At 40.7% G+C, this 21,472-nt stretch overlaps 1 protein-coding gene across 1 annotated transcript in view; it reads right to left on the bottom strand.

Annotated features, from left to right (window-relative positions):
- LOC119739838 (neuronal acetylcholine receptor subunit alpha-9-like) overlaps positions 1 to 21,472 on the bottom strand; it is a 52,414-nt gene that overhangs the window by 6,645 nt on the left and 24,297 nt on the right. The window contains exons 2-5 of the mRNA XM_038214931.1: positions 14,020 to 14,159; positions 10,771 to 10,815; positions 8,651 to 8,760; positions 857 to 1,059 (exon numbers count right to left, since the gene is read on the bottom strand). Coding sequence (XP_038070859.1) covers positions 857 to 1,059; positions 8,651 to 8,760; positions 10,771 to 10,815; positions 14,020 to 14,159 — 498 coding nt within the window. The remainder of the gene's footprint in view (positions 1 to 856; positions 1,060 to 8,650; positions 8,761 to 10,770; positions 10,816 to 14,019; positions 14,160 to 21,472) is intronic.

Genomic DNA, 21,472 nt, shown 5'->3' with positions numbered 1-21,472 from the left:
CATGTGTTTGATTGGATCACACCTAATAAGTGTTCAGTAAACAATAAGAGACCCCTAAATGGTGTAAGCTACTCATGGCTGTCAATACAAGGGGGCACCGAGATAACGTTTGGATCGTTCTCAAGAGGTACGCTCCCGGCAGATGGCTGTGGTAGGTGATAATTATGGCTTCTGGCTGGCCATACAGCTTTCCTCTGCAGAGATAATATTGGCTAACACAAACAGCCAATATACAACTAATGCAAATTTATTGATATTTTATGAAGGAGTGTGACCAGATGCAACAAAAGGAGCTCTCACGTGTGGGGTTTTCTTGTGCATTACATAGGCCTGCAGCATACCCAACTACCAATGTTGATACACAACTCATGTTGACATGTATCCTGCTGACGAATGTACACGTTATGTATGGGGACTGTCGACAGTTGTCTATGGATTACTACTGCTTACGTTTTGCTAAAAGGCACTCAACAGTAGCTCTAGCAACACCAGACACATGTTGTTGGGATGAGATCGAGCGCCAAATTTGTTTCCCTCCAACAAATGCATTTAGTATGCTTTTGTTTTAATTTAAAGCCGCCCTTTTATCGGAAGTGAACACGTTTTAATACAAACGAAACCGGATGCATTTATCTTTTCTTCAACCAACAATAGACTCTGACTTTAACGCACATGCGTTATTTTTCAACGAAATAGATAATGCAGTCCAGGGAGGATTTTGTTGAACACAATCTTCCTCAAATCACGTGATAATCCACTTCGATCACGTGATAGGTTTTACGCATGCGCACCACAGTCAGGGACGATGCTTGATTGCAGAAAGAACCACATAGCCACCAGGATGTTCTCACCCTACCTTGCCCTTTCATGATAATCTCTTTGCCGTTATGCTGCCAAGGGCCAAACTTCATCTCACATCGCTGATGGTCGAAAGGAAAGTACCGGACGTCCAGGAGGCAGTATCCCTTGAAGTTGACGGGGGCGCCCCACATGATCTTCCCATCGCTGAAGATCTTCACCACGGACCCAAGCAGAAAGTTCTTAGTTTGTAGCTCCGCGCTGAAAAAAAATATACAAATTCGTTTTATCAATAAGTTTAGCGTTTGTCGCTGACAGAGTTGTGATAATCAGGGCAATCCGAAATTTTTCGCGAGTCAATCTCAAGTCAATCGCCAGCTAATCACAAGTCAATCACAAGTCAATCACAAGTCATTCACAAGTCATTCACTAGCCATCACTAGTCAATCATAAGTCGATCGCAAGGCTATTGCAGAGTCAACCACAAGTTAATCACTAGTCAATCACTATAGTCAATCACAAGGCAATTGTAAGTCAATCACAAGCCAATTGCAAGTCAAATCACAAGTCAATCACTAGTCAATCACTGGTCAATCACAAGTCAATCACTAGTCAATCGCATAGTGGGTTAAAGTGGCCTGAGCGACGAACAGTGCCAAAGGCATGCAGTTCACTCAATAAATCTCCTTGTCTTGACTGGAGACTGGACGACTAGTGATTGACTTGCGATGATTGGATCACATGTACATGTAGACGAGTCCATCACAAGTCCCTGCAAGTCCAGCACAAGTCCAGAACAAGTCCAGCACAAGTACTCCAGTCCCAATTCAACTCACAAGCTATTCAAATGAACAGTGACAAAGACATACCTTTGTTATTGTTCATCCCCTGTTACTTGTGACTGAACGTGCGACTGGACTAGTGATTTACTTGTGACTGGACTAGTGATTTACTTGCGACTGGACTAGTGATTTACTTGTGACTGGACTTGGGATGTACTCCACTGCATTCACAAATCGAACTCAACTCCGATTCTGGTATAAACATCAAGTGACTACGTTTTGAATTCGTATCAAAAGTAGTCATGGAGGTGCATGAACTTTGAAATTTAAACCATTCATGAAATCTCTGATTGAACGAAGAATAATGTTTTGGCAATTAAAAAGACATGCTCAGTGAGACAATCATCTTCTAAATGTCCATTTGGGATATGCTTCAGTGAGTCACGTTGCGAGTGTCAGGGGCTTGCTCAAAGGGTGTGGTGTACCCATGCAAACTAGCGAACAAACAGCGGAAAGCATACATTAGGGATTTCATATTGATACAAGTTATCAAAAGGGGATCTTTCTATGCTTTCATTCAAGCGTTCTTCTCCTGCTTCGTTTTATCATCGACGAAGGTTCAATGGTTCCCAGAATGCACAGTGAAAATCACTCGACAACCACGACCCTATCGATCCTGCTTGTCCATTTCCATCGACTGACTAGCCCGTTTCATCAACGTCAACTGCCGTCGGCGGACCCTGACCAAAAAAAGAGACGGGTTTGTCGAAAATGCCCCGCTCGTGACCGGCTAATTGAGGAGTAGCGAGTCAGGCTATCATGGGCCCTGGGGCAAAGTGAGGGCATGAACGGTTGCCTGTCTGTCGAATTCCTGGTCGTCTCCGGAACAAATGACGTCGTTGTGTAACCTCAGTAGACCTTTGGCGTGCTGCTTGCGTCTCGTCATTACTGAGAATGGTTCCCTATACCCTAGACTAATAACGCTATCAAGGGTGCACAGACTGCCATCAACTATAGCCCACAATCCTCCAAAATGATACGCACGCGCAGTCAAAGGACCGCAAAGACTATCGTCAGAGTCCTGACGGTGCAGCACCCTGACGTCATTATATGAAACATGTGTGGCAGATCTTTCGAAAAGTTTCGGGTGTAATTGGCCAATGTCAATTGTTTTCCCAGCACAAGAATGGAGAACGAAAATATTTGCTGTTTCCAGATATATAATTATGCATTATTCTTGTGACTGGTTTTTCATCCACTTTTTTGCAAATGCTCAGCATTACTTGCTGCTTCGAAGCCCAATGACATTTTGCTCTGTGGTACAAATGCCAGATCACGTATGCCCCATTGTTTTCCAAGACAACTCAGCACGGGGTAAACCCGCCACGCGGTACCAAGATAAAAGACCGTGATGTCAACGACCTATCCAACTCTAGATTTGTGATGTTATTCATTTAATACAGCCGGTCCTTGGCAGGATTGGTCAAGCCGTACAGGCGGCAGAGGGCGCTATCAACAAGACGAATCAAGTCTTGGGAACTTTGGCACCCCAACCCAAGCAAGTCCGAGCATACTGTATCCGCGCTGCGCTGTATTCATGCTAATGCAGACTACAGCGGCCCGACCAGACTATCTTCACCCCTGAAAGGAAACGTCTCCGGGTGGTTCATGTATATGAGTCGGTCTGGCGCCGAGATAACTCCTTAGGGTTGAGCCAAGGGCACACTGATGAGTAATGTGATGAAAGTTGCCCTGACGGCACTCAAACAAGGTCGCCCGATTAGCGAGTGATACCAAGATGTACCACAACTGACCCCTGGATCATTTTGTGGACGTGTCATTAGAACTAAACCGACCTCTACGATTTCCGTTGGAATTGATTTGTGGTATAGCAAGTCACGTTTTCAAACGCTGGTGGCGTTTTACATTCTCATCTATTTTCTCGTGTCCCAGATCATATTAGGCGAGCCAGCGACCGCTGGTTACATTCAACTTTTGCGCTGGTAACCACTAATTTCTTTCAGCTCTCTTTTTATAGACTTTATAGCCGGTGACCTAAGGTCAGCATTTCCGGTGTGAATTCAACCTGTTTGAGAAAGAAATGTAGGCCTTAATAATGATCGCCATTAGCAAGACTTACAATGTATACAGTTCATGGAAAGTGTCCGACCCACAATGTTTAGCACCGCTTATCTTTCCAACACAAGTTTTTGTGGAAGGGCTTTGCGGTGACCAGCGTAAGCCCTTGAATTGGGCGGTGGGAACCAGCGACCCATGACCATCTAAGGCCATTATCTCGAGTTTATTCAGGAGTTTGATGTTAATTCTTTTTTTCTGACACATTGCAGGCTTTCAAAATAGGGAAACGGAACTCAGTTATTAACGTGTAGATGGGAATTATGATCTCCATTACCATCCAGTGCTTAGACACAGGGCATGGAAGCTGTTAATACAGAGCCATCTGGAGAACTTGACTACACGCAGAGATCATTGCACTTAAAGTACGCCTCCCTACGGACAGCTGCTCATCACAGGAGGGGGTGAGCCATGCAGCAACGCTATGCTGACTCTACTATTAGCTATTGCTCATCATCACAGCACACCTCGTTGATGTTCCTTCATCTTCTTCAACTTTTTTTCTTCTTCTTCAAAGTGCAGTTTAGCTCGATCTGTATCGAGAGATGGCTCTGTTGGAGGCCCTGCGCATCGCTACTCTAAGATGTGTTTTCACAACTGCATGCAAGATCGAACTGAGTAAACTACTTTCCGCGCGAACCATCAGAATAGATAATGTGATTATTTTTTACTTCACACATTGGGTTTGGGGTGTCATTTTTAAGATTGAAAGATTAGAAACAATATTTGTGCATACGGCACGTCATGATAGGAGCATATTCGGAACCAACAGTATTACAACCACTCAATATAAGACATAAAGACATCTTTTTTTAATTCATGCAGGCAAATACGGCAGTTGTGTCATAAATACTTAACTGAGAACCGTTAGAACACAGTAACAATTTCACTTTTATCGTAAAATTTGCCATTAAATTCTATGTTAAAAGTTTTGAACAAAATAATTTAGATTAAAGCGTTATTAAATTCAAAGTACACTATACGTGACGGGCACTGAGTGAAGTATGTGTTTTTTCTGTTCCTGTTGTAATGAAAATAGTAACTAAAAAAGGGCCAATAATATTGTTTAATGCGGTCCCTGTTGATGCCCCTTTGTGTCACATTTAACCTTATTTTCAATTTTCATTTTGCCATTTCTCTAAGGGCATTTTGGTGTCGTATTGGTTTATGCTAATGACGATTTGTAACTTCATTAGCAAAAGTGTGATTTAATTTCAGGCAGAAACCTAAATCTTACAGCTATCCCGACGACAAAAGTTGCCAGAATTTTGGATATATTTATGTCATAAATGTTATTTTCTTTGGTGATTCGTTGTTATATCAGTACATGACGAGTAGGTAAATGAGGAAAGTTTTCTCACAAATGTTTTCAATGAGCACATTTTGAGTTCACAATTTAATTAAACAGAAAACCCCTAAACTGAAATAACACCACAACAGCAACAGTGCCCTGAGCATGGATAATTTCGAATGTTTAATATTAATGCATTTAAGAGGAGTAGAAAGTTGCACAAAATATGTTCCTCAGTAAAATTCATGTTATGTTATTATGAAGAGCATTAAACGCTCGAGCCTGGTTCAATGATTGATCAGAATTAAACGTTCGCCTCACACAAGGTACACGTTTGAACAAAGGGTAATTCGTCTCGTTTTAGTGATAAACTAATACACTGAAAGGCCATATTTTACGTCAGTTCTTTATTTGGAAAAAAACCCAGCCGTTCCTTTAGCGTGAACGGAACGGCGGTGTTTGGCCTTGGTTTGTGGTTTAATTGAAAGGAAAGGTAGCTCAAACACGTTTCCGTGTTTTTTAAATTTTATTTTTACCAACCTTAAAGTAATCAAATTGTGTCTCGTAGTGCTCTGGTTTTCAATTCCGCCTCTTTGATAGTATAACCCTTTTTTTCGTTCTAACGGACATTCAAGACTTCAGAAATACCTCGGTAGCACTCTGCTTATGTGGGTTAAGTAATGGCCTACGATTTCTTCTATTTCATATTTGCTTTTCAATCCCTGGGATGCATTAGGGACGTCGATTGTCACCACACGCGCCTACGGCTGTATAAACTGGGTCGCAATCAAAAAATGACATTTTAACTTGTAAAAAGCTCTGGGTCAGAGGATGTTTTTGCGGAAGATGGAAGAGCAGTGTCTGATGCTATAAAATGGGTATTTTAATACCAATGTGTGGAATTAAATGTCATTAGTTGACTATTACTGTGATCTAAAATCATTGTTGGTTGGTAGTTATCATGTGATATTGTAACAACTTTAGAAAAAAAATAGGCTACTTTCTTTTATACTTTTGAATCCAACATGAATATGTTACTGAAATCGTGTTCGTCATTGACGCATTTATTAAGGGCTGTCTCCTTTGAAAAACAAAGAAGACCTAAATACCTACTGATTTAATATAAGTTCCATTAGTTAATATTATCGTTAACGTTTACAACTTCCTAGTAATGAAAACAAAAATACTGCAGGTTTATGAGACTAGTTGTAATTGTTTTCGATGACAATCGAATCCGAAAGAAACTGTTAGGGCAAATTGCAAAGGGTTATTGCAAATCGAGAATTGGCACAACAAACCACGTGATTACAACGTAGCTGACTGTCTATGGCTCGTCTGGTACCCAGACTTCGTGGTACGTGACACATCAGTAAACACGGCGGTAACTTTGAAGTCTATAGCGCCAGATGCTCAGTAAGCTGAAGCTAATCACATCCTTAACGGCATAGTGTGAGTTGACAGCTATGGTGCCCGTGTGAACGCCAGCGAAACACATTAGCAACACGAGCAGCAAATTGAGTAACAACCTCGAAGAGAAAGAGAAACTTTCACTCCATGCCCAATAGGAAGCCAATTACTTCTCGCACCTGAAACTGTTTCCACATTACCGCGTGCCCGTTGAGGCATTGAGGGGAGGGGAACGCGAATATGCAGGAATCTCCTCACCTCAGTGCGCGCAATAATAACAGTTTGGCGGGGGAAAAATGACGTAAATAGTCTAGACGTCAATATCCCAGCATGCAACTGGACATCAAAGGTGGTGATGTACATCTGGTGTTTGCGTGCTTAGAATTTGAATTGTCTGCAAATGTGTGTGTGTATCATACCAGTCATGCCAGCGGAGCAAAACGAACCGCCCAGCTTATAGTGGACCTACTAGTACAGGATATTATTTGTATAATAAAAAACATTAACAATACAAATCTAGTCCTCTGGATGGGGTGAAAAGTTTGACTTGTTTTTCCTTCGAAGTTCATTCAATGTAAAGAAGAACCCTTTTTTTTGTTTTTGTTTTCATTGCTCAAGAGCTGCACCCAAGGACTGAAGATGGTTATGGAAATGGTAACGATGCAAGAAACTTAGGGTTTGAAGTCCAACCAAAACAAATATCAAAACATTGGGTGATATTCGGGGTCAAACAAGTTGATGCGAGTCTATATTCCTATTAATTCACTGACCCAAATTGGTCCAAGTTATGCCTTAATTTATGCTTGCGCCCCAAATAACTGAGACGAGTTGATGTTGTTATGATTCAGTAGATTTGTAGTCAGATCTTCAATATATGCCGCGGCAGGGGACATAATGATTTTTGTCCTTCCTTAGAGGAAGGGAAAAAATCGTTGTGGTTCGATCGTGCGGGCTTTTTAAGCTGTTTTGACAGGCTCTTCTTGATCAGGGCTATTGAGTGTGAGGATAAGCTCGGCGGCACAACACTCCATGTCTCCCCGGACAGAATCTAGTTTCTCTTCTTCTTTTCATTTTTTTTCCTTTCCAGAGAAAATGTCAGAGGAACACAGGCTGACAAGTATTGATGAAGACGATAGCGACGGGTTGACGAAATAACGGAAAGAGTCTCTCAACCATTAAAGGTAAATAAAAAAAGGTTTGAAAAAAAATAGGTTTGAGAAGTTAAAGAAAGGTAAAACAGGTTTGAAAAGATAAAGGCGAACAGGTTTCAGAAGTTAAAGGTAAAAAAAGGTTTGGCAATTTAAAGGTAAAACAGGTTTCGGAAGTTACAGGTAAAATAGGGTTGAAAGGTAAATGTAAAATTGGTTGAAAAGGTAAAGGTAATATGGGTTTGACAAGGTAAAGGCAAAATGGGTTGGTTTGAAATGGCAAAGGTAAATTAGTTTGAAAAGATGAAGGTAAATAGGTTGTAAAAGATAAAGGTAAACATCAACTTGAAGTCAAATGTAAAACAGGTTTGAAAAGATAAGAATAGGGCCTAAAACAGGTGTTAAAAAATAAAGGATGAACAGGTTAGAAAATGGAGAGTCTAAGCATAATATCTTTCGAAAGAGTGCGCTAAAAAGATCGTAGAATTTTATGAAAGTTGCTTAGCTTGGTGCCTAACCTTTCATGCTTTTAAATCGTACTGCGAAAGAATATGAGTCCTGTGCCTTAGAGGTCGCAGGTTCAATTCCCGTTGCAGTCAATTTCTTTGCTTAATTTAATATTGTATTGTACTGTGTATTTTATTCGATGAGAAAATTACGTCAAAATCGGTGCCAAGTTTGCCAGAGCAGAGACGGTGTACCGGACTTCAGGTCCATAGGAGGTAACCTTTCTGTGCGCTTATTGGCGCCTTCCAAAATAATTCTTCTACTGAGCTTATATCACATATCCAAACATTCTAACTATACTTTTTACTCAGAAGGGGGTGAGCAGTGGCGTCAAAGAAAAAGTGGCGTCAGAGGAAAAGCACAAACAATTGTACATTTTGAATCCCCAGCTTCGTCTCCGCCTTCTGTTTTGCATCTGGCTTCAGAATCATTAAGAAGCCTTTAAATTTCAAATTTCCATACTTTGGCTTAAATTTATATATAATTTGATATTCCTGAAGAGGAAAATGAACTTGCAGACCTCCTGAAGTCAATGCTGGAGACGAAGCCGGGGTTTCAGAAAATCTGAGGATTTGTCTTACTTCTGGTAAAAGTAGATGTCTGGCAGCCATATTTCCTCTGATGGAACCTTGAACATGTACACCCCACCGTAATCATCGGGGTCCCACGTCATGTAATCGTCACGCCAAAACTGAAGGAAAGATTGAAAACAAAGAAAAAAAACCAATGTAACTTTAGAGTCTGCCAATATAGGGACCCCAATTGCGTGCAAGACATTGGAAGAAATCGAAAAAAACTTTTGTTATTTTTCTAACAGTGCAAAAGCCATTCCTTTTGAATACATCGAACACAACGATCGGCCCCGTTCAGCCATGGAATTATTCATTTACAAATGTTGAATTATTTGCGGCCTGGCAATAATTCAGTTCTTGCAGGGTAGACTGCTTCCCGAATTCCTATCAGAATGAATCATGCAGGGACAGCGATCCAGTATTCCCCCATATAATAGCCTTTTTACAGGAATTGCAGACGAAAACAAACCGAATTTCTTAAAAAGATAATTACTGACAGTTCATCTTCCAATCGACCAAAGTTACTTAAAATGGGACGGGTTGAGAACTCCTTCGGTTTTTCTCACGTCTCCAGAGTTTCCATGCGAATTTCACAAAATATCCACATGTACTGCTTTAGCGAAGCTAGTGAGAAAGCGCCGAACCGTTTACTTTTAGTGCAAACATATTTAAAGATACATAATATATGATTCCTTTTATGGTGTAGACAATATTTAGCAGGATCTACAAGGCAATGCTGCAGCTTATGGATTCGATTCCAGCCTGAGGGGTTATGTTGTGAGTCCTTGGGCAAGACACTTTGCATAAATTGATCTTCCCAACGCGGGAGTAGACATATTTTGCATGTAGACATGAATAAGCCGTTAGCACGTTTAGAAATGGAAGTATCGAGCTGTTTTCACCACAGGGAGAGGGTAATATAAGGAATATACGGAATATGGGCCCGGCGTTCCAATCTTTTTTTTTAAAAGCGGTACATATTTTTTGACAAACGAATGTTCGGGTAACACACAGGTTCTCTGACCATTTTAAAGGCATGCATTGCCACAGGCAACCATTGTCAATCCAATCGCTCAAGGAATGTGATCCGAGAATGTACAACTATAATTAAATAATTAACGAATCGAAGGTGTTGAACTTTCAAACACTTATCACACATTTGTTTCTCATTGCGGATACCTTAATAAAATGAAAACGGAATTAATATGGTCCTGGTTACCGAAAATTTCGTGTCACTCAAAATAAAGATCGCTTTGAAGTTTCTAGAAAATACATATTGTTAGTTAAGAACACTTATTTCTTATTTCTTATTTCAGAAACATTTATTTTCACATGACTAAGCACTTTAGAAAACAAAACAATTGTTACATGAAAACTACTGAGTGGAGGCATTGCACAAGAAGCCGAAGCTTATAAACGGAATGCCTTAAACACACACACAAAATATATATATAAACAATACTGAAAAAGGAAGACTAAATTCAAAAGACAAAACACAACAAAACACTTCAAAATTATTTATTAGAGTTCCATGTCAGAAAAAAATATCACTTGTCATGATTAACATCTGCCATTCCCAAAAAGCATGCATGATCATAACTTTGATAGTTCCAAGGCCAATGTTTTTATTTGCATTTTTGGAAAATAAAATAAAAATTAGATATGTTTACACAGATTTTATAAGCAACGCTCTCAACAAAATTAAGAGAAGGGAGCGTCCTTTAGGTTAAATCCCATTATACAAATCGTCCCTGAAGTGGCCTTCTCGAAGCACAGAAATTCACCGATTACCGCGTTAGCAGCCGGGGGAGTTGTGACACATTTTGCGGCTTTCCCCGATACCCTGGCGGGGCATTTACGCATCAGCATAGCTGAAGAAACACTTCAAGTTCCCCAAGGCAGAAAATCGTTCATGGCATTCGAAAATCCACCCGATCGAGGGGTAAACATAGTCAAGGCCAATTGTGGACGTCTGGAACAAGACCAGAGATTAACTTGCTTGAGTGGCTATCTTCAGGGACAAAATAACACCGTCCTAGGAGATTGCAGATTGTAGATTGTACAGGTGATCGAGATACAAAATTGGGGAGTTATACTTTGAGGAAAACAACCTTGGGTTTAAGACTTACCAACGTCAGCCAAATGGAACTGCTCAACGTCTGCTCTCGTTCATTCTAAAGAAAATAGACCGTAAAAATTAAGACGGTCAGTAAAATTGAAAATAGGAAGAGACAGGAAGAGAGTTTAGGCCATATCACTCATGTTCTAAAGTTAGCGAAGGTATTTCAAAAACCACGCTTTCGTCTTCAGCTTCGGCGTCAGGCAATTTATAAGGCATTATGACTATAGGTCCATATGTTCTGCTCAGGGAGCTTCAAATTGTAAAATATGGCCACAGTATTGAAGGGTGATGTGAACATGACAGCCTTTAACGACAGGTATAGCGCAATGCCAACACTGGTGATGAAGCCGAGGTTTGGGGAAAGTAATGAGCAACGCAAACGTACCCGCAAAATAATGTGACTCTCGTGAAATCTACGAACAAAACAAACGACTCTACACGCATGTTCTACCGACTTGTCAATAGAACTGAATCTGGTAGGCAGTGTAGGTATGGAGAGATCTTATAATATGAATTTTCCAGGATGTATATGCGAACAGAAATTCTAATAAATATAAAAATAGGAACAACTGACGAGAAACTCACCAATGTGCATTGGTGAAGTCACATTAAGGCAAAAAAGTACTCCCTTACAAATATAGAAATAAGAAACTCGTAACATGTAAACTGAATCGGGCACTATGAATGTTTGAATGTGAAGTCACCAACATGCATATCGCCAATAAAATAAACTCCTTATACAAACAGAAAATAGGAACAGAAAAGACACGCACATGCATGTGGGGCGCAGAAAAAATGCAACACAGATAACTACAACTGTGAGACGGAGCGGACTTCATGGACGGACAGCTATTTAACGCAACACGAACAAACAGCCCGACAGATAGATAAACAGTGAGACGGACCGACAGAAAACACTCAGCAATCTATAGCTTCAGTATCGGATCTATCCCCTAAGGCTGGCCGGAGATACGCCAGCATAATGCCCATCAGGGTATTCACCTGTAATTAGCAGGCATCATTCTCCATGAAACATGAAACACCAAACTAAAAATAAAGGTGAAAGAGAAAATGTGCTATCGCATTTCCAGCTCGTTTATGACCAAGTTCTTCCTAGCTATCAAGAAATGTACATGTCGGCTTGATTGTCTTGACAGATTTCCAATTTGCCAGCGGGAGGGCATGATATCATCCTTTTTAGTCTTCCTTTGATATGTTTCAGAGTTGAAAGTGCTTCCTATACCAACGGTGTTATACCGCAGCATTCTGCGATGTGTGATAACCCACTAATGCTTTGTCTGGAGGGGGATGCAGTAACTGTCGCTCGGTGATTTCTTGCACGATCGGAGCTCTCACTTCGAGATGGGGGAAATAAGGAGTCGTATCAAAATCAGGGATCGGTGTGGCTGATTGTATCTCCTGAGGGCCTTGGGCTCCAAATCCCGTAATTGAATTGTCAGGGGGTGCTCTCCTAACATAGGGTAAAGGTTAAGTGATATTTTCTTCGCCTGCGATTGCAGATGTGAGAATTGGGAGCAATTCCGCGCTGAGAGATTGTAGGTTCTCTTTCGGATTTCAGGCATCGTTCACTCAAAATCTGTTTTGTTTTGTTTGAAGGGGAATATAAAATGAGTTTTTTTTATAAGTTTTTATTAGGCCTATACTTGATTGCAATTCAGTCAGTCGCAACTAGTAATGATTACAGTTTTCCCCACATTTATCCTTATCATGAAATACCTCATTGTCAAATGAATGAAGGAAAGTGTTGGCCGCAAAAGGTAATGCGAGTAAACGAATTCGCAAAAGAAGACAAACTGTGTGATGAATTTTGAAATGCCATCAGTAGATCCAAAGTTTCCACGTGGTTCATTGCTTTGTTCATTGAGAGCTTTAACACTTGTACCTTTATCGGTAGAGTGCAAAACTTCCCTATTACAAACACCGTAGAAATAGGTTCCGATCTCTGATCTCCTATTACCACAATCCCTCTCGTAAGCCAACATTGACCGGTAAGATTCATGGACAGGTGTAAGAAACACCACTCTAAACTGATGGTAGACCTCTATACCTAATTGCACTCTTCATCTCATACGCATTGCACTCATCATTAAATCTCATTTCCGTGTATTATCGACACCCTGATCGCATTGAACCGCGTCGGGTTATCACGCACACTCGCCGTGAGAAACAAACAAGTTGCCCCAAGGTGTTCCTTTCTTTAAAAAAATTGAATTTTGTTTTAGTTTCAAGTGTCTACTGCCATCTCGCTTTAGCCTGCTGCCGTCTTATTTGCAGTGAAAACAAGGACCGAGTTTCGGCGCGGTGGACGGCGTTCATCGCTTGACTCCGGCCTCGTTCCAAATTGCCGCTATAATTGTTTCGAAACCCCATCTCAATAAAACCGCTTTAGCGGATGCGCGCTGACGAGCTCTCGATTAGATGCTATTGACAAGGCTCTCCGGATCAAATTTTAGAAAGAGGTTTCGTGTTCAAGCGTTTTCCGTTACGTGATTGGGAAAGGTTATTTTTTATTAAGTATACCTGCGAATTATTGATTTTTTATTTTACGGTTCCCGCTTAATCCAGGGAGAAATTAAAGGAGTTTGAAGTAAATCGACGTCACTCGAAAATGGTTTAAAAAAAATTTCTTCGGGCTCACGAAAAAAACTGTAGAGAAAGGAACCTACAAAATACACGTCTAAGCCCGTATATGAGAAAACAATTACGAACATTTATACTACAGTGTGTTTGGAGATTGTTAAAGTAAAATTACTTACAATTTCAGTTCATTCTAAGTCTACTGAAGATGAGAATTTATTGGAGTAAACAAACTATGAAAATAAGAGTCCACAAGAGGGCGCTTTTCCGAGCAGCGAATCTTGACAATGTTCCATCTTTGAGATATTTTTAGGCTTAACGTAAATGTGAGTTGCCATAAGTAAGTTTAATTTATTTTGATTGAAAACGCAAGTTTTACCTTTTCAGAAGGCTTGGGATCGGGTAATTAATTTCTCGTGTTTTTGTAAATTGTATTTTTGCTTAGGGAAAAATGGCAATCTCATTAGTCTGGGATCATTAATAAATTTCTCATGCAAACGAATTTGGTAGCCAATAAAGTTGAAAAAAAGGGAAAAATACCAAAATACGTGCACTTTTACGCGCCGATGTCAAGTCTTTCCATAAAGCGCTGCGAAAAAATCTCAGGTGCCCACTTGGTGGCGCCCTGTAAGCCAAGATGGTTAGCTTTACTACTTACCATATCCAGGACGTGAGCGAAGTAGAATAGAAAGTCCACAATAATGGGAAGGGATGCGTTCTTGACCGGTCTCACCAGACGATTATAGTCACTAAACCTGTCGCGTATCAGATTAGATACATTGTGGTCACCTGCTGACACTGTATAACAAATTGAGGAAAAATAACATTTCTGGTCAATATTAATCAAATACCAAATGAATTTAACACATTTACAAGGCTGTCCAACGTAACGGGGAGTTTTTGAACAGAATTACGCCCCTTTGTTGGATACAAGCTTCCGGTTCGTTTTTGCCCGATAAGTCCAAATACTTCTGATTTCCACAGTATTTTCTCAAAAAATCTGTCGATGTCATTTTTTTGCCATTAAATTTACTGTTTATACCACAAAAATCAACCGTACAGAATCTATAAAGCATCATAGCTTAAGTAAATAAACTTCCTGGGCCTAGTGATGTAAACTATTTCTGTCAATTCAATTCTGCGTTTACTTCTCCCGTAAAGCGTGGCGAAACGAGTAAACATTCAAAAACAAAACGTCACGGAGGCCCTATCAATCAAAATGCAGACGTGTCAGATGATGTTTGTCCAACTCATAAGCTTGACGTACAAACTATTTCAATGCGAACATAGTTTGCATACCAATATCAACCATGTGGTATTGATACAATATCAAGTTCAACAAAATTCTCAACAACGAAAATATCACTTCATCTCGCGCTAATATTTCATTACTATAGTGATTAATTATTATCCAATTTGCTTCTCATACTAAACATGTGCAAATATTTTTTGGAGCGGGGAAGACAAATTCGTGTGGCAAATGCGACTGTAGATATATCAAAATGTGAACCGTAACGGGTTCGTGGGCAAATAATGGAAGAGGAAAATGTCCGTGTGCCTAAAATTCAAAGTGGTGCCGAATTTTATTCTTTCTATTACTGCGACTTTTTTTTACGTTGTACCAACAACTGCAATGTCAATACATTTTAGGCGGGAAGACCATTCAGTTCTAAGTGTTTGATCTGAAGATTTGCCTTCAATTGCAAAGTAAGCAGAGGTCTCAAAACTCTGAAGAAAAGCTTTTTGTTATTAATATTTCGAAAATTACGGAAAAGTAAGGATGCCTTCCACAGTTCCTCCTATAAGCAGATAAGAAGATCAATAAACAACCAAGGACATTTTAAGTTCACTTAAAAGGAACCAAGCAAGGACGGCTAACCATTAATTTTGCAGGCAACAACTTTTGAATTCAATTTCCAGTCAGCTTACATCCAGCATACCATAATTCCATATTGCACAGTGAAAATAAGTTGTTGTCTAATCCGGGGAATTTACGTCACCCATTTGATGGGTTTTTCGATTTAACTTTAATTGCACCGGAAATGCAATTCCTGTCGCACTTCTCATGCATTGATTCGGTTCAAGGGAAAATAATACGCCACGTGCTCCCCGATGAATTCGGGCTTAACGCGCCAAATCAATGCAACGGCGCGATTGATTAAATCTGGGTAAAAGTGCGAGCCCGCGTTAAATCACATTTCCCGCCAAATATGTCCAATTCAGCAGGGGCTATCCACTTCCTGTGAAGAGAAAAAAGGGATACAAACAGTGCGTTAGGAGCCAGACACAAGTACTTTTATTTTCTCCTAATGTGCTCTAGCTGTGAAAGGTCGATAGGCTACAGCGTTTTTCCGGGTGACAGTAAATTTAGAAAACTTGAACCAGTTTGCTCCGGATTTTGTCCCAATTTCTGGCTATTGATCTGCTCTGGAATAGCGTCTTGACTTGGAAAGGGTTCGTCTTATTCTCAGAACCAGATCTTATTAATAAAATGAGAGCCACGCGCTCCTAAAGTATCGTTGTAATTTACTTAAAAGCAAGGGCTCGAATTTTGTTGTCAAGACATGAGCGGTAAAATTATAAAAAAGCTACACCTGCGAGATACATAAATTAAAACTCCGCTTTTTTTCAATCAAGTCAAAATTCGCTGGTGCTATCGCTATGATGGTAAATTGATGCTTCTTCGGTCGTTTAATCCTCTTAACTGAAATTAAAATCAACCTTGTGGTAAGTCGGGATCTTTCCTTTGGGACGCACGCTCAAAGTACATGACTTCATTCCTTTATTCGGCTGCCTCACTTTCTGGAAGGCTCTTGCTCAAATCCCCGCTTAACTACATCCCATAGTGCTACGATCTGATACAAGAAGTCGTCCAACCTTCACTAGCATGAGGTTGTATGTCAACCCATTATTAAACATTCGAAGAAAGTTCTTTTCTTTTTGACATGAATGATGACCTTTTTATCTTCTTTGGAAAATATCCTTAGCCTACAACTCAAAAAGGAGCATCCTCTGTTGAATGCTGGGAACTAAATAAATGACCCAAAGCCAAAGACAATCAAACCCACAAAACGTTAATTCAATCACCACCGCTAACGTCAACGACAATCAAATTGCAATAGCGGCCTTGTATTGATGATGACTCAATTACGCAAAACACCTACGGCATTGAAGTGCAATTACTTCACGGCTCTTTAAACTTCCAGAAATCGCAAGGAGGGAGAAGATATGGAAATTCCGCTGTACATTTTTGAAGTTATTTTGGAACAAAGAAACGAAAAAAAAGGGCGTTAAATGGAGTTACCAAAATGCTTCCTAAGTGGAGCTAATAGAAGTCAGCAGAAGGCTAAAATCACTCGGAGTAAGAGGCTTAAAGAGGGAGAAAAAAGCAGAGAAACAACTTAACAAACAAAAACAAAGTTAGCGGTGTCACCATGTCTTACTGGGGTAATCAACCGCCCTAAACAACGACCTAAACAACGACCTAAGGATTCGACAATTATCTTATTTCCAAGAGGCGTTTTATGATGTTCTCAACTTGTGAAAATTGCAGGTCGAAGGGAAGAAAGGGAGGCAAACAAACTAGTCAAGAGAGAAGGAGAAAGAGGAGGAAAAATCAATATGATCTTGTTAATATTCTCCTTTAAAATGCAGCATAACGCGAAATATACAGAAAAAATGCGAAGAACCGAGCTCCAGTGCCGCCCAACTAATGAAGTAGTCTGAGGTGGAAGCGATGAGACTTGCAGTCGATCGGAAGAATGCGATTAAATGAGCCCCGCCGTCCTGATACCATTTCGCGGTCCAGAGCCCCGGCAAAGTGGCAAAGAAAAATACCACTCACGTGAGGGGGGTTATCAGATCCGCTACTACTAAACTGAATAGAAGAGATAGTCTCCTATCTTGGGCAGTACGCACGTGCGCGTGTGCAGACATAATATAGCCCCATCTGAAGCACAAGTATTGATTGCAATTAAATTAAGTGTGAAAGCCAACAAGCGCGCGTTCATTTGGCCAGAAAATGGCCCCTTGGAGCCGCCGTATAGTGGGAGACGAGGGAGACTATATGGAACATTAGTTAACAAAAATACGGCGAATATTATCCACTTGGTCTACCAATGTTGTAGATGCATCAAGCTGCTCTAAATAACTACTAATAATATACCGGGCTGATGCGATCTGGTGGTATGTTGGTATCAAACCGGTATCAAAGAGTACATAGGTATCAAGCTATTGAGTTAGAGTGCTATATAGACAAGTACTCAAGTTCCATGTTACATTAATAAATTTGTGGTAATGTTGTACACTCAGGTCAACCAGCCTCGAAAGAGTTTTCCGAGTGATCGCTCCGCCTCAGAGGAGTATTGTGCGGAAAGCCATTGAGGTGGAGTGCTATAATTATAGACTGGTGCCATTCTTCTCTGTGTGTATTTTCTGTTCGGTACTTTTAAGACATTGAGATCAAGTACTATTAAGCCGAGTAATAGCAAGTGTGAGAAAGGCCTATATGTCATTAAAGTAGAGTACTAAAACGAAGTTAGATAAACCCATCGTGAGTGTAAGGCCTAAATCGTTGAGGTAGGGTACTATGACCAAGTAAGACATCATCATTGTGTATATAGGTCCTAAGTCATTGAGGTCGAGTGCTAAACCATGCCAGACATACCCATCGCTAGTGTAAGGCCTATGTCATTGAGGTCGGGTACTACAACCAAGTGACACACATCTAGGAATTACCTCTTCCTTTGAAGCCTTACTTTCTAATACGAGTCCTTGACAAAATACCCAAGTACATGAAGTACTGTAATTGTTGTGAACAAAATGAGAACTTGAGTTTGACTATAGCATATGTCTTAATGGTGCTAGTCAGAACCCAATGGTGTAAGAGATAGGCCCACCAAGTTTTTGAGTGCTTGTAAAAGAGCAACACAATGTGACCTTACATGTTAAATCAGTTCTGCATCGTTACTCAAACAAGTCTAACTCGATAAACATTCAATCAGAAACATAACCTTTGCTCTTTACATCGCCAATATTTAATTCACATCTTAGGAAGGAACCTGTGGACCAAGCCTCCCCCACCCACGGGACAATTTTCACACACGATTTGTCTCACGCGCTGCTGTGACGCCTTCTGACATAACGAACTGTACGAGTCATTAATTATTTACTTAAGGCATGTAAGCTGTAGACGCAACAGCAGCGCTGTGATGAATACCCCATCATGAAGGCTTGACGAGCAATGACGTACGCCAACAATGAAGTCAAATAGAAAACCTTAATGTCAAGGCTAATCAAACAAATAACTTATATAATTTATATTAAAAAGGTAGATTTCTTTGCATCATTCCTACGGCGTTTCTCAAATGTCAATGTGGCGTTATAAAGCCAATTATTTTGGTGGGGATGGGCAGTGTGTTCGAAACTACGGCTTTAATATGTTAAAATATTCCCTATTATGAGAGTGTCATTTTGACGGTAGACCCTGCATGCAAAACTAAACGTGTCATAGCCCTGGAGATTTCTTCGTTATAAATTATCAAGAGTATCTTAACGCGGAACACGAAAGAATGTTAATTTTCTGTGCACATCTCCTAAATAAGTTTCTGTTTCAACATACATGTAGAAAACCTGAAGGCTGCGGTTACTCATGGTATCCTAATGGTTGTTTATTCACTGTGTCTCCATTTACAAGTTTCTTTCCCATTGTTCGTGTAATGCAACGACTCTGAGCATGCGCACGCCTGCCCAGCAACGTCATGAACGATGACGTGAAATGGTGTGTGCTGCCACCAAGCGTCTTAAACGTATCCAATGAAATCACGAGGTGCACTAAAAAAAGACTGGGCCGGTTAATGCCACAAACAAGATGAGTTTAAAATGTTTTATTTTTTCTGGCCTTCTCGTCTGAATCGCCCCTCGCAATGATTTCACGTAATATTTTAATTTGACCGAAAAATAAGACAAAGAACTGCCAGACATACCCTCTCGTCTTGAAACATAATATCTCATTTCTTGGCTTAAAACTAGCATTTTGCCCCATCGCTATTGATTGTAGCACCTGAGGTCTATTCTTACATTTCTGGCATGTGTTTATGTTAGGTAAGAAGTGTCGGTAATGTCACCCTAATGTCGCTATACAGCCTCTCCACTTGGTTGTATACAGTCTTGCCACGGTCTGTTCCTCCCCCTGGCTGGTGTAGACGTGCCAGGCCCAGCGGATGGGCCAAGTAGGGTTTAATAAAGCGCCAACCTGCGACCTTCAGCCGACTCAAATCATTAATGTCTCGTACACCCACGACCAGACGTCTTTTTTGTAAGATTAAAGGTAGCCTTTGCTGTTCCTCCCATTCCTGCAATATGTAATGGGTGTATGAAAACATAAGTCGGCTCGTCAGGAATGATTCATTCCTGACGAGCCGACTTATGTTTTTAAACAATCAACCATCTTTCACCAGCAAATAAACGATGTTGGCGTGGAAAGATAATGAGAGTATCGAGCAAGATCGATCAACTCTTTCCAATTAATTCTCAGTGCCAACGGTTTCACTACATTATTTGCAACCCCTATAATGAGCAAGTCCAGGTTTCAAAACGAAAATGGCTGTTCAACACGAAATGCTATAATTGCTATGGGGAATATTTAAAGGCTTTGACAAAGGTGGCATCATACAGTAAAATCACGCCACTACAAACTCCGTGTTTCTCTGATGAACAGGGATGACATGACGCTGATACAGATGACATGTTCCCATTCATGACACTTATACATTTTGCATACGGATTCACCACCCAATCATCCAATTCAATTTACCGGGGTGGATGCCCCCGGAAACGTCCTAGATTTTGTTTCCATGTGAGTCTTCAAGGGAATGGTTGTATATCCCAAGTCGGTTATTTTTATCCAAGTTCAGTCAAGATCGTGGCAGGTACTTTCTCCCTCGACCAACAACACCCTGTGGCTGGCCCCTGTGATGACAACATGCCCGCAATACTCAACGATGCTTCATATTGCCATTGATACAACATCTTCCCTCTTTGCCCAGTCAGTCTGTCTCTCTTTAGGCATGAATCTTCTCCCTTGCATCAAAAAGGCTTCAGCTTGCCGTCTTCTTTCAACTGCGAGAGTACAAAACACGAAAAGAAAGATTTCCCTGGACTACTGGCTCACGCCACTCTGGTCAATTAGGCCCGCCGTGTAGTGCGCGATGACAACACAGGGGGAGTTTATGGAGAAAGACGGGCGGTCGGCTTGGCAGATAAAGTGAGGCACAAGCTTAAAGCGAAAGCAAGGAATGATTGAGAGACGCAGTTGTACAGTGATGAGAAATCTCTACACGGAAGTGTACAGGAAAAATCCGAATCTTCTAGATTCAAATCTTTCATGTCATGTCAATAGTTACCCTGTCAAGCATCATGGTGTACTTGGAAATTCCATGTGAACCGTTGGTTTGGGTATATGCTTGTTCACGTTTTGTGTCTGTCTTTTGGCACACTAAAGAACACCTCTTGTTTGGTTGGAATTGTGAATTTTGGTTTTGTTTTCACATACTTTTTCTTCATTTCGTAGATTTTTTGATTGTACAAAATTGTATTTTCTGTTGCAAGAAGTCAGCTTGGTGCCGTTGTACTTTTCCTCGCCTTCCACCTCTAAAGAGAAAAAAAAAAAACTACATGTAATTTAAAACAAATCAACCAAACCAACGTCACCAGTGCTTAACAAGCAATCCATTATCCAAATGAACTGTCCACCTGTATCAGTAAACACTCAGTAGATGTGCCACTGTCTGTCACCAAGGATACAACTGGGAGATTTTCACTGTGCCCCTCTAGTCCCCAACCACCCCACCCCGCAAGCCACTCAGATCTCAATTCATTCCCCATTTTCATAATTGAATTTTCTTCAAGGAGCCTGACTATATCATTTGTCAGCAAGTCCCTATAGGAGGCAGTAGAGGGTGTCGCACAAGGCGTCAGGGATTATGTAGAGGTACCGGGAGCATGTCAGAGGCTCCTGTGTGGGCGTATGAGGAGAAGCGCGCATGTAAACAGAAAGTGACGTCATTATGTTTCATTGGTCAATTTCCCAGCGCTGCTTAACAGTTAGCAGA

The sequence above is a fragment of the Patiria miniata genome, unplaced genomic scaffold, assembly GCF_015706575.1.
Source record: "Patiria miniata isolate m_02_andy unplaced genomic scaffold, ASM1570657v1 HiC_scaffold_4, whole genome shotgun sequence".
Taxonomy (NCBI): Eukaryota; Metazoa; Echinodermata; class Asteroidea; order Valvatida; family Asterinidae; genus Patiria; species Patiria miniata.
The sequence above is the reverse complement of the archived record's forward strand: the minus strand, read 5'-3'. Positions and strand labels throughout refer to the sequence as shown.